This window comes from Megalops cyprinoides, chromosome 3, assembly GCF_013368585.1.
Source record: "Megalops cyprinoides isolate fMegCyp1 chromosome 3, fMegCyp1.pri, whole genome shotgun sequence".
NCBI classification, from domain to species: Eukaryota; Metazoa; Chordata; class Actinopteri; order Elopiformes; family Megalopidae; genus Megalops; species Megalops cyprinoides.
In genome coordinates, this window is record NC_050585.1 from 1204575 (window position 1) to 1221296 (window position 16722).

General features: G+C 42.3%; 1 protein-coding gene across 1 annotated transcript in view; it reads left to right on the forward strand.

Annotated features, from left to right (window-relative positions):
* The first annotated feature begins 2091 nt into the window (after nucleotides 1-2091).
* kmt2a (lysine (K)-specific methyltransferase 2A) overlaps nucleotides 2092-16722 on the forward strand; it is a 42847-nt gene continuing 28216 nt past the window's right edge. Inside the window, exon 1 of the mRNA XM_036525802.1 lies at nucleotides 2092-2337. Coding sequence (XP_036381695.1) covers nucleotides 2092-2337 — 246 coding nt within the window. The remainder of the gene's footprint in view (nucleotides 2338-16722) is intronic.

Genomic DNA, 16722 nt, shown 5'->3' on the forward strand with positions numbered 1-16722 from the left:
CCAATTCAGTTAATCTTTTTTCGCTGAAAGTCATTGTCAACATTATAGCTACGTGGTTGACATAACTTGCTAGCTAGCTAAAATGTATCGGCTTGTTAAAGTTTGTTGATTTTCTCTACGATATTGTGAATGAAATGCACAATATGAAGGGTCAGAGCTGAGTGGTAGTTATCACTACAGATTGCTATAACAATGTTCTATGGTTGCTAAAGTTCATATGCCTACAACATTAGAAACAAGTCAATGATGTGTATCCCCGGGTGGGGGTGCTGTAGTTTGTCTCATGATTGGATTGAGGCTACAAGAAGTTCAGAAGGTATCTGTATTTTGTTTTAATTAATAGATTGATGTTATGAGGGGCCAGAGGGTGTGGGAGTCATTGCTGATATCATTTTAAGATGGGAAAACATAAAACAATTAATGGAGAATTTAGCTAATCTCCATTGAGACAAATTTATTAGGACAACAGCACACTGTTACTGTTTCTGTCAAACCTGGAAGTCTGGTCACTGTATGTAGGACATAACTGTGTGTGGTGGCTGTGTAGCATAATGGTAAGGAGCAGGACTCATAACCGAAAGGTTGCTGCTGGGGCACTGCTGTTGTACTCTTGGGCAAGGTACTTAACCCAAAATTGCCTCAGTAGATATCCAGCTGTATAAATGGGTAACGTAAATTGTAAAAAAAAAAAAACAAAAAAAAAAAAATTGTAACCTATGTAATTCGATCTGAATAAGAAAGTCTGCTAAATGCTAATAATATAATGTAACAACTGACTATATCAGAACATGACAGCTGCTTACACAGTGCTGTAACAACTAGTATGTACTGTATGTGCTTTAATATATACTCAAGTGCTATAGCTAAGCGCAATATAGCAATACAGCATACCCTACAGAGTGACACAAGTCAGGTAAAAGTAGGTAGGGGAGACAAGATGCAGTCTGAAGGTGGGTTGTCAGTCCACAATGGTAGATAGCCAGCAGCTCTGCCATCTTCACCACTATGAGAAGCTCAGTGCACCACAGTTGGAGCCAGAACATAAAGAGGACATGACAATGTCCATGGCTGCAAAGAGGGATGAAGAAGGCACACCTTGAAAAGGTAACAGTGGTACACAGTTGGCTAAGCCTACAATCAGCAAAAATGTAGCCAGTTTCCTGGGTTGGCTTATGTTTATGAGGATTTATGTTTTGGCTGTACAACGTAGTGGTCTGACATACATGTTTCTGTCCATGTGGCCTTATAACATGCACCTATATAGCCTTTGCTTTGTAAATCACTCTGGATAAGAGTATATGCCAAACGAATAAATGGAAACGTTAAGGACATTATTCCCAACAATTAAGTTAATGGTAGTGACAGTTCTTGGGAGGGGGGCCGGGGGTTTCGACGTTCATAGCAGAGACGAGACAATTCTGGATATTAAAATATTTAAATTAATTTCAGCCAGCTGACCGCATTCGTACATAACGGCAGCTAATCAACCCGCAACACAGAATGAAAGTCATAAAGATGAAAATAAAAGCAAATGGGTACTTTACAACCTATCACATTTGGGAGGTCATTATCACCGGTGAAAGCTAACTAGGTGGCTACGTAGCTAATTTAGCTGGTTTATGCAGGTATCCTAAAAGTGGCGCCCTACCGTTGAATACGATTTTAATGGCTATCTATTTTAAATTCATTTCTGCTTTCCTTGCTAGCAAACAAATGCTTCTCAGATAAGAACTCATAAAGCTTTTATATGTATGATAAATGAGATAAATGTCGGCCGCTATAGTAAAAATGTTGAGCCCTCCATACTACCCCCGATCGCAAATGTGGAATGTTGTTTCAAATGTTATGCTGTAGCTGCTCGCTTTGCGTTATTCCCGGGCGCAGCCCCGGACTCTGCCTTACGAATAACTCATACGATCTGGATGATGATATAGTACAAAATGCTGTATCCGGGTTCTGTGTGTTCCTGCCCAGAAACATGAATAGATCATAATTTAGCCTTGAGTGTCTAATTGTTGTTTGTTGGAAATCCAGGTTTGGGGCCGCGCCCCCTCAGCACTCTGATCTCAGGGCAAGCAGGCACAGTGTAAAATGGCGCACAGCTGTCGGTGGCGGTTCCCCGCTCGGCCCGGTGGGATCAACAACGCGGGCAGCGGGAGGAGAGCGGGCCGGATACGGGTCACTGCTTCTCTCCGAACTGGCACCGGGTCTCACTCGAACGCGTACGGTCTCGGGCCGGGGTTTGATGCTGCGCTGCAAGTCTCCGCTGCCATCGGCAACAACCTGCAGAAATTTCGGGATGTTTTTGGGGAGGAAAGTGGCTCCAGCAGCGGGGAGGTAAGATCGCCACTAGAGACAGTGCTATGAGGGCGGGTGATCGCTGGCGCAACGGACTTTCACTGTAAACACACTATAACCAGCAATTATTGTAGCTAGCTAACTTTAGTTGTGGCTAGCCATACACAGCCAGTTACAGTTTCTAGCAGTAACTACTTACTCCGTTCGCTTACTAACGTTAGCTAGCTAGTTAGCTACTATTAGTGTTTTTCAGCTTGTTTCATGCTGGGACGGGCTAACTGTTATGTCTGCTCTTTGATGAAAATATTCGTATGTAGACGTGAATAAGTTCAGCTGTAAGGCTCCTTGGATAAAGAATTAAGACATGTAGTACTGCGTTGTTTTGATGGGGCTAAGATGTGGAGCAGAGCAGAAGTTTATTCAGTGATTGAGCAAGGTGGCTCGCTATCTGGCTAGTTTGATAGCTTATTGAGATGTAGCGCGCTAACTACCGACTGCTGGGGTGCATCACCGCTCCACATTTCGCAGTAACCGTAGCTATAGCGTTAATTACGCAAACTGGCAAACTAACATTCCGTCGATTCGCATGAAACTGTAGCAAAAGCCACTATCGGTCGTACTGAAAGTTAGCGCGATTGAGGTTTGCAGTGTGAGCTCGTAATGATGTTGCTGTTTCCTATTTGTAACTGCGTGTTGCCAGTTTCGCAGTGAGCTCCCTCTCAGCAGTAGCATGGGAACTGAAAACAAACCATCAGCGGAGTCCTGCAACAATTGCAGCCCACTGCCAGTTACAGGACTCAGTAAAACAACACACAACAATAGCAATAATGTTTTACAATGAATTAGCCACTTTATTCTTGAAATGGGGACTGGGAATTGAGTGTGTCAGAATAATTTTATTGTGGCTACTTGCTAAGTAGCTAGCTAGCGAGTTAGCCATACAGCAAGCTTGGAGCTACGCAGGCAGCAATTTAGCTAGCTTAGCTAGCTAGCTAGCTAATACAAATGCTTTGTACTTCGTTATAGCTAGCTAAAATATACTATTGGCGAAAGGGATGATACATCCACGGGCTGTTCAGCTGCGCTGTGTGAAAAAGCTTAGGGTTTATATTCTCCGTTCTCCTCGCCTTAATACATTTTCATTTTGCGGAATGTAACATAGCGATGTAGTTTACTGTTGAGAATAACAGTATTTTCCCTGGGTAGCAGGGCGACTCGTGTGCCCCTTGTTCCACTCCCTGTTTTTAGCGCAGCACGCCTACTTCCCTCTGCTCGGCGAACTGGCTAGCTGCGTAGCTAGCATCGTACTAACGCATGGCCAATTTAAGGGGGACATTTTTTCCTTCGTAACATAGTGCGTAGTTCCAAAATTAATTCGATGGCGTGGTTACATCGAAGCGTATGCGTAAGGATTTTAGTTGCAACAAACGGTTTATGCTCAAGCGATGTAAAATGCGCTGTTAGTGGTAAATAATAAGGCCGTTTTGGTAGAATAAGAGCGCATCTTATGACAGGCTGTGAAGGGGGCGGGGAGGGCGCATTCTTCTCTCCATTTCATAATACTGTAGCTACTGTTCTTACGCACGCCTCCAAGGCAGAGGAGATCGCAAACCTGAGAACTGATTTCGCCTCTTATAGAGTATGGGCGTCACTAAACGGACAAACCCATGCCTTTAGTTGAAGAAGGTTGTTCGTGCATCAATGCATATTTGATCGAATATGGTATAGTATTTTAAGAATCCACGTTTATACGTTAAAGGAAAAACGTGCACGTTTACTTTCCGATTCCGTACAGAACTGTGAATATGTAACAGCTATATTTGATAGGGAGTATTAGTCTCGCATTTGCAGTTCAGAAATAATATACATCATAGTAATGAGATTAAGAGGTATGCAGTAGCATCCATACTATAGTGTACGAACCAGATATGCTAAAGGAAGAAGGTGTGCTAACAGGACGTAGCTGAATCCGTGTTTATAACACAGGTATTGTGACAGATTAAGTAACTGAGACACCGATGGAAATATTTATCCAGAAAATCACAGGCACTGATTTCATCACTAATTTGGGCATTGCCTTGGGAACACGTACTTTAAACGTGTCAAAATTGGAAAATGTTGTGTATTGGAAATGTACTTAGATTTTCTATAGAAGTGTGATTTTTTTTTGCCTCATCAAAAATGTTAATGATGATGAGCATGGTTCCAAAATATTTTGGAGTACATTTACTTATGATACAAGATTTGATTTGAAAGTGTAATGCCTCACATCAGCCACCAGGTCGCACTGCTGAGACACTAACACATCCTTTGAGCAAGGCAGATGGGCTGGGTGACATGTGCAGTTTGCAGCCAGATGAATGACAGTGGAAGCATAGAGTGTCTGTGTGGTAGCGTGTCATTACTCCACTCCCAAGGGCGAGGGAGGAGGCTCAGCAGAAGTGCTTTACTCCCATCTGTCCAGTCATCCTTTGAAGAAACACCATAATCGTGAAAAAAACACAACCACAACGCACATGGTCCACACACAGAGGCAGTGTCCAAATTCCCGAGTGTAGGCTACAGCCGGTGGAAGTTGCGGACGCAGCACTGTGATGTCATTTGGAGGTGATGCTGTGCCAGGACGGGATCATTTTGGCTCATCATGACCTGGTTAGCTCGCAGGGTAGCTGCAGCCACATGGACACAGGACCCTTGAGTGGACCAGATCTGATCCAGTCAGAACCAAGCTTTCTCTGAGCAGTGGCGCTACTTGTGGCTACTTCATTTATTGTTTTTGACTGTGATAATTTAGCAACAGAAGGGAATCGGTTAAAGGTTTGAGTGAACGATTCAGTGTGTCACAAAGCCTGTGCTGGCCTCTACAAAGCACATTTTTGATCTGGCACCAGCAATTTTGAAGTCAGTTTCTTATTCTGTAGGTAGGTTTTAAGGTTTTATTATGGATGCTTGACAAAGAGGGATAAGAGGTAGCAGTTTGGTAAGGAATGGCAGGCAGGCCTGATTTTATTGGCAGTTGGCTTTTTTTTTGAAGAGTGAAGTGTGCTTTGAAGAGTTATCACAGATTGTTTTAAAGGGAGATAAGCTTTCAGGGAATGGTAATCAGTGCTGTTCAGACTTTGATTAGTCGTCTGCGCGTCCTGAAAACCTTTTTTTTTTTTTTTTTTTTTGCAAGATTACAGCCATGGTTCAAACAGCACTTGGTCTCCCTAAGAAGACATGGCACAGAAGATTATATTTGTAGGTTTAATTAGATGATGTGAGTAGCCCATATCTGTTCCAGCTCATGATTGAAAAAGTTAGAGCAGTGGGGCAGACAGGATCATTGTGTTTGAGGAAAGCAACTGTGTTTCCCTTTTTATAGGAGGAAAATACCCCCACCTGCTCAAGTGGAAAGGGGCCCAGTCTATTGACAGTTGAACAAATGGCATAAGAATTAACGGTTTGCCACACTGATTTTTTTCCCTTAAATGCTATGGTAAATAAGAGGGAAGGGGTCCAGCAGGTGCTAGATTTATTTATGCAGAGGGGGAGCCCCAATCCCTTCCAAACTAAACCCCCCAATCCCCCTCCCCCCAGACAGCATGTGGATCTTAGTGGGAAGCTTTGTGTCTGCTTTTATTCCCGCTTTCAGGAAGAACGGGTGTCTGAAAGCACACAGGCGTGGATATCAAAGGGTGAGGAGGGGACCTTGCTCCCCTGGGGGTCGTCGCTGAGAAGAGAATTAGTCACAGGCCCGCCCGTCCCAGCATTATGCGGTGCTCTCTCTCTCTCGCTCTCTTCCTCTCTTTCTCGCTCCCTCTCTCTCTCACGTAGACCCCCACCAGTCCAGTTCTGCTCCCCTTCTCCCTTGGGCAGATTTTCACCAGTGCCTTGATAACTGCGGGGTCTGTCCTCATAGTTTCAATGGCGAAGTGATCATCAGCTGGTAGATTCCAGATTAGATTTTGGGAGCTGTATGTTGATTGGTCCTATCATGAATGTAGGTGTGGTATTGTATTAGGTGGTGGCAGTCCACACACCTTGACTGTGGGGAGAGGAGAGGGCCAACATGCTCTTAAAGTCTGACACCTCCTTGTTTTCAAGAAGATTGTCAAGCAAGTCTCAAAGCTTAATTGTGCATGAAGAACTACTTTGCCTTTAACAAAAATGGTTTAAGTTCATGTTTGCATTGTTTGCTACCCTCCTTTCATGTTATGACCATGGGTTTTCAAATGAAGTGGGCTGCACTTTAAGAGAATATATTAACAATACAGATAGGAGATGGGAAGATTTATCCATGTAACGGAGATGGAAAACAGCATGTACAGGGATCTGTGTCAGCGTGATGCTGTCAGCCCTCAGTGGTGTGAGACAATGTATGGAACCCCTAGGCAATTGACACTGCACACTCCCAGAGGTCACATCTGCCTTTTGGCTGTAGTGGTTGAACATTTTGGCACCTAGTGAGTGTGTGAGCGAGTGAGATCACCATAGTAACACACTTGACATGGCATGTCGGCAGTGGAATCCTCCTGCAGGCGGGCGGGGGGCTGGCGCTTGTTCTTCCCTGTGATCCAGATGACAGGCATTTCCTCCTATCAGATGGCCCTGTGTTTGAGTGACGGTGACATCAGTCCCTGGTATGAATGACCTCATCCCTGATTGAAATTCCGGGAAGGATCGTCCCGCATGGTGTTATCGTAAATCAAGAGGCACGTTTCCATGCGACTGGATAACCAAAGTGGTGGGTGGCAGTCTCCTCTGGCCTGCTCTGGATAATGGTTTCCACCAGGAGGGGTAATGAGATGGGCAGGGTTTAGCCCCTCGTCTGCTGCATCATGCCTGCGGGATTATCTTTCCTCAGGCCGCCAGTGCCAGGGTTTATTGTTGTGTGCCAGCTTTATTGTCACCTTTTTGAGTTTTGCATGTTGATTCACACTTTGCAGAGATCAGAGGATCCTCAGAAGCAGAGAGGTAGAGGAGGCATTTTTTTAAGGGGAGGGAGACTCAAGCACAGGATATTGCTGGTTAGTTTTTAGGACAGTCATTTAAATAGTGCATATTTTTGATCAGATGGCCTTGCAAGAAAGGCAGTCATAAAACAGCTGCCCTTTAATGGAACTGTGTAGTTGAGCGTGTAGAATAGAATTGTGTGTAGAATAGAATTGCCTTGAGTGTAATTTTTCTGCTCATTCAAAAGCATCAGATACTGGAATTCCCCCTGCAAATTTGATTTTGGTGCAAAGATAGATGAGTCATAACAAAAATCTGGCTTTCCCTTTTTGGTGTTGTGTCTCTGAGAATTTTTTTTTCTTTGCAAAGAGTTAGTGATATGGAATGTTTTTTGTAATATTCAGAATTCTCTGCAACAACTGAGAGCCTAACTGGAACTCTCAACACATTTAGAGAACTCTATTTTAAGAAGTAGGTATGTGCTTGAACCTTTGTATTCAAAGTTTCTAATGGAAAAAGTACATTATTACTTACACGTCTGTGCATGTTTTAGCTTGAGATTTCCTCCTATCTTAATTTCCCCCAGCTCCAGTCACCTTGAGACTTCCCCCACTACAGTAACCGAACCTGTGTATGACATGTTTGTCTAATTTAAATGAAGCTAAGGTCGTGGAGTAACACAGGTTGATCCCATGCTCAGTGTGTGGCTGTGAACTGAAAGAAGTTACCACAAATTCTGTTTGCCATAGAGAATCTCAGCTGAACACTGGTCTCTAGCCCTAGGTGAAATCATTCCTCATGTGCCACAAACTCACTCACCACTGCTGCCCCTAGAGAACAAGTTTGTGACAGACTTGATGCATGTCCCTCTCTGGACCCAAAGAGAGAGTATTGTTCTGTGGTAAGACATTAATAATACTTCTAGTACATATCAGTATTTGAATTTCCATTCACACAGATGTAGAATTGCTACATCTGTCTTAGTGTTTAGATCCTATTCTGCTCACAGAGAAGATGCTCTGTAACCTCTTACTTCTAGCAGATGAGAAATAGCTTGTGTTATATTGGGAAGAAGACAAAGGTAGCCTATGCTCATACCCAAAGAGAAGCATTGTTGTTTTACAGTTTTTCCGCTAGATGATGATATTGGCCAAATGAAGCAGCTTAATATCCACAGTAACAGTAACATTGTGGGAGTTACAACAATGGGAGCTCTGTCTTTGACTTTCTTTAAGGAGGTTTTGTTAGTAAAAACACTGGACATCCCATATTGTATCCTAGGATGGTTTCATCCCAGGTGTGTGTCTCTGTGTATGTGTCTCTGTGTTGGTTCAGTTCAGTTTAGACGTGTGTGTGTTGTGCCCTATACAGTATAAAGTAGATCTGTCATACCTGTACTAGATTTGGGATGCTGCTGGAGGCTCTATAAATAAATCATGAAGTAACTGAGCAGAGAATAATAGGACAAGCTGCCAGTCTCACGCACACTCACACACACTCACACACACTCACACACACACACTCACACACACACACTCACACTCACACTCACACTCACACTCACACACACTCACACACACTCACACACACTCACACACACTCACACACTCACACACTCACACACTCACACACTCACACACTCACACACTCACACACTCACACACACTCACACACACACACACTCTCTCTGTCTGTCTCTCCCCCTCTGTTTCCTCTCCTCTCTTTAATCTGTAGGAAATAACAGAATCACTGTTGTGCGAGGAGTGCGGTACCATCATGATATGATGTGAGCATAAACATCCTACCTCCAACAGAGGAACAAGAGATGTTTGAGGGCAGGGAGACTCCTGTATCCTTGTATCTGTCTCTTCCACCTGGATCTTGCCCCAGCTGTGACACATGGAGGACTAATTGACTGGCTGTGGCTGATTGTCATATCAGATAAATAAAGGAGCACAAGCACTTCTCCTTTTGTGTTTTGTTTTGTCCTTAATTGCCTTGGTTTGAGGGGAGGGGAGGTTGAGGTTGTGATTTTGGAGTTTTAGCAGAGGGCAGTCTATTTTGAAAGGGAGGACATGGGGGGGGGGTGATCCCTCCCTCTGTCACTTACTTTTAAGTTCCATAGAGTGAGAATTGCATGGGATGTGTCTCATTCAAAAGACCACAATGCACAACAGATTGAATACGGCTTTTGGTGCTGTTTCACTATCTAGCGTTACTTAGAGCTTCAGTTTCAATACATTCTAATGTGCTGTATTGGCTTTACAGACATTCATTTATATTGCCAACACAAGACTGTGCTATTAGGTGAAAAGCTAGCTAGTTCAGTACCTGAAAATGAATCAATAACTTGCGAGCGAAATTCTCCTCGTTGTTTTTACAAACACCATATAAAGCTTTTGTGAAGCATTGACACTTCTCCAGGCAAAAGTTGTCCTGCTGCTGTCATTTTGTTCTTTTAGAAATTGGTTATATGATTCTGGACAGTAAGCCTTTCCTTCATTTTGTTTTGAGAAGTAAACCCTACTAACTTCCTCTGATTGGATAGATGAAATAAAAGTAGGAGGATTGAAACTGAAGTTGGAAAAAGTTGAAAGTTATAAAAGTTGAAAATTGGTATTCATCAGTCTAGGGCTGTGTGATATGACGATATATTTCGTGTGACGATAGAAAAACGTCTATCGTTTCATATTATGCTCTTTATTTTGTTGTGTCACAAATCACACGCTTTACAGTAATATTTTTCGTCATTTGGACAACGTTTTGCGTTCTTCCACATGGCACGGATACAGGCAGAAAATGTGCATGAAGGCAACACAAACATGGATGACAGTGAATGTGACACAGAATTATAGTTGAAAAGTGTTTTCCATTTACCTTTTTATATTATCTACATTAATATTTTATATTTTGTTACATGCTTAACCCTTTCGTATGTTACATGGTTTGTTATCTTTTCATTAGCGTTATTAAGTTTCTCATAGTTTTCAGTTAGCATTTGCCATATTTTTTTAACGTTAACTTGCTGTTTCCTCAAAGCTAAAATTAGCCAGAATTTTTCCAATCTAGTGTTTTAATCACACCGGTTTTAGAATACCTGCTAAATGGCTAATCACACTGGTGTGACCGTACGCACGAAAGGGTTAATTGGAAATGTGCGCAAAGGTTCTAAATAAAAGGAGGAAAATAATCAAATGGCCTATGAGTAAGTACCTTTTATTTGTCGAGTATATAATTCAAAATGTAATAAGAACTAGGCCTTTCCGTGTGGTCATTTTATATAAACTATTTATTCATTGAATTTACAGAAAATGTGCTATATCGTGATGTGTAACGTTATCGGGATATGAAATGACCTATATCGGGATATGAGATTTTGGTCATATCGCACAGCCCTACTTCAGTCCTTACACCTTGTGGCATAAGAGCTTTAAGCCCTGCAGTAGGATGTAGGTGTTAAGCATTGTACTATTGTCTTGCCATTGAAAATAATGAGAGAAGTTGTTTCTGTGCTGCTCTGCCACACTCCATCTGAATGCCCTGCTCAAGAGGACCAGAGTGGCTTCAGTTATCTCCAGCTGAATCCCACAAGCGGAACGCTCAGCTCCCCTCCACACTGTGGCAGCCAGCTGGAATGTAGAGCAACTGTTGTGGGAAACCAGAGTGCAGCATGTGCTGTGAACCCTGCGTGTGCCTGCGTGAATGCTTGTCATTTTTACTTGACTTGCTGTATTTTTTGCTACAGCAGTTGTTTCTGTCGGTTGTATGTTGGGTCTGCGTTGTGTTCTTTGGAAGCAACCCTCCGATGCCGTTCATGTAACCCCCTGCCCACATTAGCAGATTTAAAACTGCAGCATAAAGACAAATGCAGAACTCTGTTTCACTGCCCTGCCAAAAAGTCTGTACTGTGAAGGTGAAGAGGTTGGGCAGTTTCCAGCTGGCACTCCAGTGTTTAATGGGAAATGGGAATAAAAAGCATTCTGCTGATCAACAGCAGTGAGCTGACGACAGCCACCCAGAAGACTTTCAACTAAGCCTGACACGTTATGCAACTGTGGCGGCTTTTCCCAAGAAAAATTCTGGTTGTGGTTCACTGCTAGTGTAAATCAGCATGTGTGGTGTATGCAGTCAGAAGAGCAGAGTGTTTTAATGACAAGTTCTGCCATATGAATGTGGATAAGCACTTGGGGTTATAGTAGCAGTCAGTTCAGCTTCTGCATTGTGGAGCCCCCTGGGAAAAGCAGACACACAGATGACAAATTCCAGATTGCTCCCCCTCCTTCCACACTTGCCTGTGCAGTGCTGATCTGTGATCAGTGCTCAGTGGAAGAACATGTTGTGTGCTGGGCCAATGGCTGATCTAAGATCATTGCCCCTAAGGGGTACACACACTCCCTTCAAAATGCCTTTGAAGGGAGTGTGTAATGGTAAGTTGTGATAACTACTCTGCAAGTTACTTTATCGGGTGAATTTCATCACATATTATGAGGAAGCCTCTCTGGTGTGTTGCTTTGAGATTGCAGAGATGTGGACACCTTATGTCAAACAAATGAACCAAACTAACGTAGTACTGTTCCGTTTAGTTGGCAAAGTATTGCTTCTGCTTTGCTGTGAGAGAAGAATTGTAATTTTTGTATAAACATCAACCGGATAGAATCATTATGGATTTCAGTCAATGGAAACCTGATTTTTTTAGACAACCATAGACGGAGAACAGTGTGACAGTGAGGTCTGCCCTTTGCACCTCCCATTGTAGGCCATCCAGCTTTTTCCAGTGGGAGGCAGAGAGAATAAGAATGGAAAGACGACGATACTTTCATGTTATTTAATTAAAACAGTCCCAAAGAAGATGAGCAAACCTTTTTTGATGCTGATGCTGCTATTTTTAGTACCATGACAAACTGAATTTAGCGCGAACACCTAAAGCACCAGCAGTTGAAATATCTGGCAGAATAAAAAAGCTGTAGTGAACTAATCAAATTGCCAGTGAAGGCAGGGCAGCTTGGACTCGTGAGCCGTACACCAGCTCAGCAGGGCCTGACCTGGAGAGACGCACAGCGCTTCAGAGGTACAGTCCCGGGAAGAGGTGGTTTGTGGAAAAGATCTTTGTTCTACTCACTGTTTCCCTTCCCTGTCTGTTACACCGTGACGTGGTATTCCAAATTGATACATGCAAACGGAGGAAAAACATTTGAGAAGAGCGGTGGACCATGTTGCTTCGAGACCTGTCAAGTGTAATCAGACAACTAGGGGAGTTGTGGGACGATATGCTGGGTGACCCAGTTGTGCAGGAACATCTGCTTGCTCGGGAGAAAACAAAGCCTTGCTTAGGTAGCTGGCAGTTGTGGTGATGAGCGAGACTTGTAGGGCTTCTGAGTGTTTCTTTAATTCTCACATTTTCAGTTCGTCCATAAGGAGTCTGTGCCACACATTGCCAGTTTATCATCCTTTTCAGCAACACGTCCTCCTTTCACACTGCTCAGCCTCCCCCCTCACCTGAAATGAAATGTTCTAAGACTCAGGTTTCCACATAGAACTTTAAATGATTCTTCTGTGTGCTTTTTTGTACAGGCTAGGCTAAGCTAAATTCCTCCAAGCCACAGAAGACACTACCAGAAGGCTGCCTGTAGATCTGTAAATGTCTTGCTGATTGAAGAAGGTGGGGCTCTGAGTGACTCTCTGGGTCTGTGTGTGATAGAAGTCTTGTTTGCCCTAATGGAGTGGAGCTGGTGGACACATGCGGATGAGTTCTCTTTGATCTTTACTGTGGGATTTTAGCAGAGTTGCTTACAGTCTTCCTTTTTTACAATGAATTTTGATGTGTTTCCGGTGGGTAAGTGGATCTCCCAAGGAGGAAAACACCCCCTCCCTCTGATCTATCCATATTAGCAGCACCAGCTGTTGCTAGGCTGTATGACATCAGTGATGATGTCACATTCTGAGCATCTGTTCTCCCAGGGCCTGAAGAGTTCCTGCAAGAACATATTTTGAAAGGGAATCCAAATTGCCAATACTACATTCTTGAATTTTGTATTTCTTCAGTTGCCATGTGATCTCTTTCAGCTGTAGAAGGTCATATCTTGTTTTGCTGTTGTTGCTCATTTTGGTCAGACATGCACAGGAAATTAAAACCGTTATATCTCAATTATCTCCTGTGTCTTACATCTTAAAAGTTCTTTCAGGTTAGATTTCAGTTAGACCCGATATCTTAAGCCTGGTACATTTGTTAGGTTGGTGGCATATATTTGTTTTTCATTTGAAAATATCAGTTCTACTAACTTAGTTTAGATCTCCCAAAGCTGCATATGTATATGATAGGTTGACCTCTTGCATACGTTAATGAAAATGAAGTCAAAGACAGCCAGATCAGGGTGTTTGAACAGAAGTCAGACATTAGCTGACCCTAACCCTAACCATAACCTTGGAGAGAAGTCCACACTGATACATATCCATTATGTCATTACTGTTTAGATTGAACCGGGCCAAACAGCATGACATGGCAAAACCCTCTTAATGATTGAAACTCAGTGGCAGCATATCCTTAGAAATAATTTCAGCTTGCTTTTCTCAGTTTGAGCTGGGTTGAATTAATGCATGGGAATACTTGTGAATTTCGGGAGACCTTTGCTTTCCACTGTTCATTGCTGGCTTCCATGATTCGCATCATTCATGCATGCTGTGGGTTTTCAGCTTTATATGATATTGCCTGTCTTACTTATTGCAACTATTTTTGCCTATTCCATCAAAATGTAACACAAAAGGTTTTTGTAATGTTTCAGTGACTTCCCCAGCAGGAAGGCTTCTTCATTGCTTACACTTTGAAATTCACTAGCTCTTCATGTAGACAAGACATAATGCGTACTTGTGAATATGCACCAGCAAATTACTGTGGCTTTACAGGATATGAGGCTGTAATGCTCCTGTTGTTGGGCCAGTACAGTAAAACTAAACAAAATCGTCATAGCTACATAACAATCTGATGATGCTCTTTGAATAAAAAGGGCAGACTGTGTAAATGAGTATGTTGCTGTTGCCTTGTGCCTTAGACCTTTTGAAACTGATCCAACTGGTTCACTTTATGTTGCTTGCAAAGTGTAAGAGGTTCAAAAGTGCTCATATTAAGGTTGAGTAATGTGTATCCTTGAGTGACACTGTTGAAAGCAAGCATCTTCCTTAATGGATACCTCAGGTGAAATCTGTAATATTTTTTCCTTTCAATAGCTACTTACCATAATTTAGAATAATTTAGCCTTTTTAGTACTTGAGCACTGTCCATATTTCAGGAACTTGAGTGCTTGTTGATAAAGGCCATGGTCCAGCCCTGTACCTGCTGGGTTTTGATCTGGCTCTGGCTCCCTGCGGGCTCTCTGCAGGATAATCTGGTTACTAGCGGTGTGCCAACTAGCGCTTAAAATAGGCATATTGGTACAACTTTGGATGATTTTTTCAACTATGACTAATTTGGGACAATTCTGTAGTCAGAAAAAAGGCCTGAGCATATCAAAGATGTGTTCTTACTCATATGAGTCATTTGTTAAGAGACTCCTGGAGCCCCAAAATGTAACTGGACATATTGGCCAAAAACCTGTTTCCCTCTGCAAAGAAGACCAAGCTTTTAGCAAACTAAAATGGATATTGACAGTGATGACTAGGACTGGGTATTGGCACAGATGCCCCGATTCAGTTAGATTCCAATTCACAAGGTAACGATTTGATTCAATCCGATTCCGTTCAATATCTTTTGTACGTCGCTTTGGATAAAAGCGTCTGCTAAATAAATAAATGTAAATGTAAAATGTAAAGGGAACACAAATTTACAAATGCAGAGTCACTGAAAACAAATTGTGAAAATCACTAAAGAAAAGGCCAAAGGCTTGTACAGTCATGTGCCGCTTAACGTCCATTCGGACAACGTCCGTTCGTATATACAGCCGTAGTCCCATAAGGTTATAATAAAGTTTAAAAATCCCGATCGCAGAACGGGACTTAGGGGACGTAACCGGACGTAGTGAAGGCAGCGCTTCCCGCACACAACACGTGTATCTCATGTCTCATGGAAATAAAGCGATTGCACTGCTAGGCATATAATGGTACAGTACGGAGTATACCATATAATACATATGTCTTGATAGTTAAAATAAATGTCTATGCTAATGTCTCATGTATGTACTGTAGGCTAGCCTACTGTACTTTCTGTCGTTGTTTTAATGTGAACTTTGCATTCTTACAATTAAAAGGTTTAGCGTATAATTACCGTGTAGCTAGCTAGCAAACGAACATGAACAACTACGTTTCTCTTGAGTTGTGCTAAATTGCATTGCATTTGTGAGCAAGTGCTGCTGTTCAGTTTAGCTAGGTAGCCAGGCAGTGGTTGTGCACTGTATTAAAGTTAAAGCTAAAAAGCTGTGACTGCAGTGCAAATATATATATGAATATGCATAACAGGTATCTCCACGACACCCTTCTCCACGCATCCTTTTTTTATTTATATCTCTGTACCTATCAAGAGACCAATTGTAGAAACCCGACACTGCCACGATAAGCTTCTCCTCCATGTTTGACTGGAACCAAAATGTTGGATCATTTGTTTCAGCAACGTGTGTCATGCTGCTTTCACCGTGTCGCATTGCTCAGTATTTGCATAAAACAGAACTCGAGTCTAGTCTATTTTAGCCCCACCTAGTTGCAAAGCCAAAGGCCACTTGTGTCTTGTCGCTGTAAATCGCCAACTCTCATTGAAAATGAATGGCAGCCGGTTGCTTTGTCTCTCTCCTGTGTCATCTGTGTGACCGTACGGTTAGCCATGGTGAACACTGAGAGATTGCACCACAGTTTAAAAAAACTGATATAACAGGTTTTCCTCTATGCGTTCGCAGGTCGTTAAACGTTAAAAGTTAAACGAGAGAGCAACATCTAATGAGGGGGGACTAGTAATTGCCTTTAATACGACACTTAGGCTATGTCAGACCCCATCTATTTAATTCTTTGGCTATGTTTAACCATTTCGGAAATGAAGAAGAAAACCGGAAGATGAAAGAAGAAAACCTAGAAAACCGGAAAAAAGTCATATTAGCCTAAAAGATCGATCCATAAATTTTACAGACCGATATCGAATTGGACGAATTTTTAAAAACGATTAATCGAAAAAACAATTTTTTTGCACACCCCTAGTGATGACACTGACCCAAACCTGTGAATAAGCTGGCCAGTACTTCTTGTACAAATACAGTTGCAAAAGGGAAAAAAACAGTTAAACTAATGACTAAAATGTCTTAAACTAAGGAGTAAGAATCCTCCTTAGTTCACTCATTGCTTCTGTTAATCTTTCCTCGCAACCCACCTCGTTTATTAACTAGTGAGTTAAAAAAGTTAAAAAAGTTATCCAATCCCTCACCTTCTTTCGCACACACTCTCAGGCTTGTTAACCAATCAAGGTGAAACTAGTGATGTTAAAGTTCCTTTTGGAAATTTTGTCAATACGAATGGATA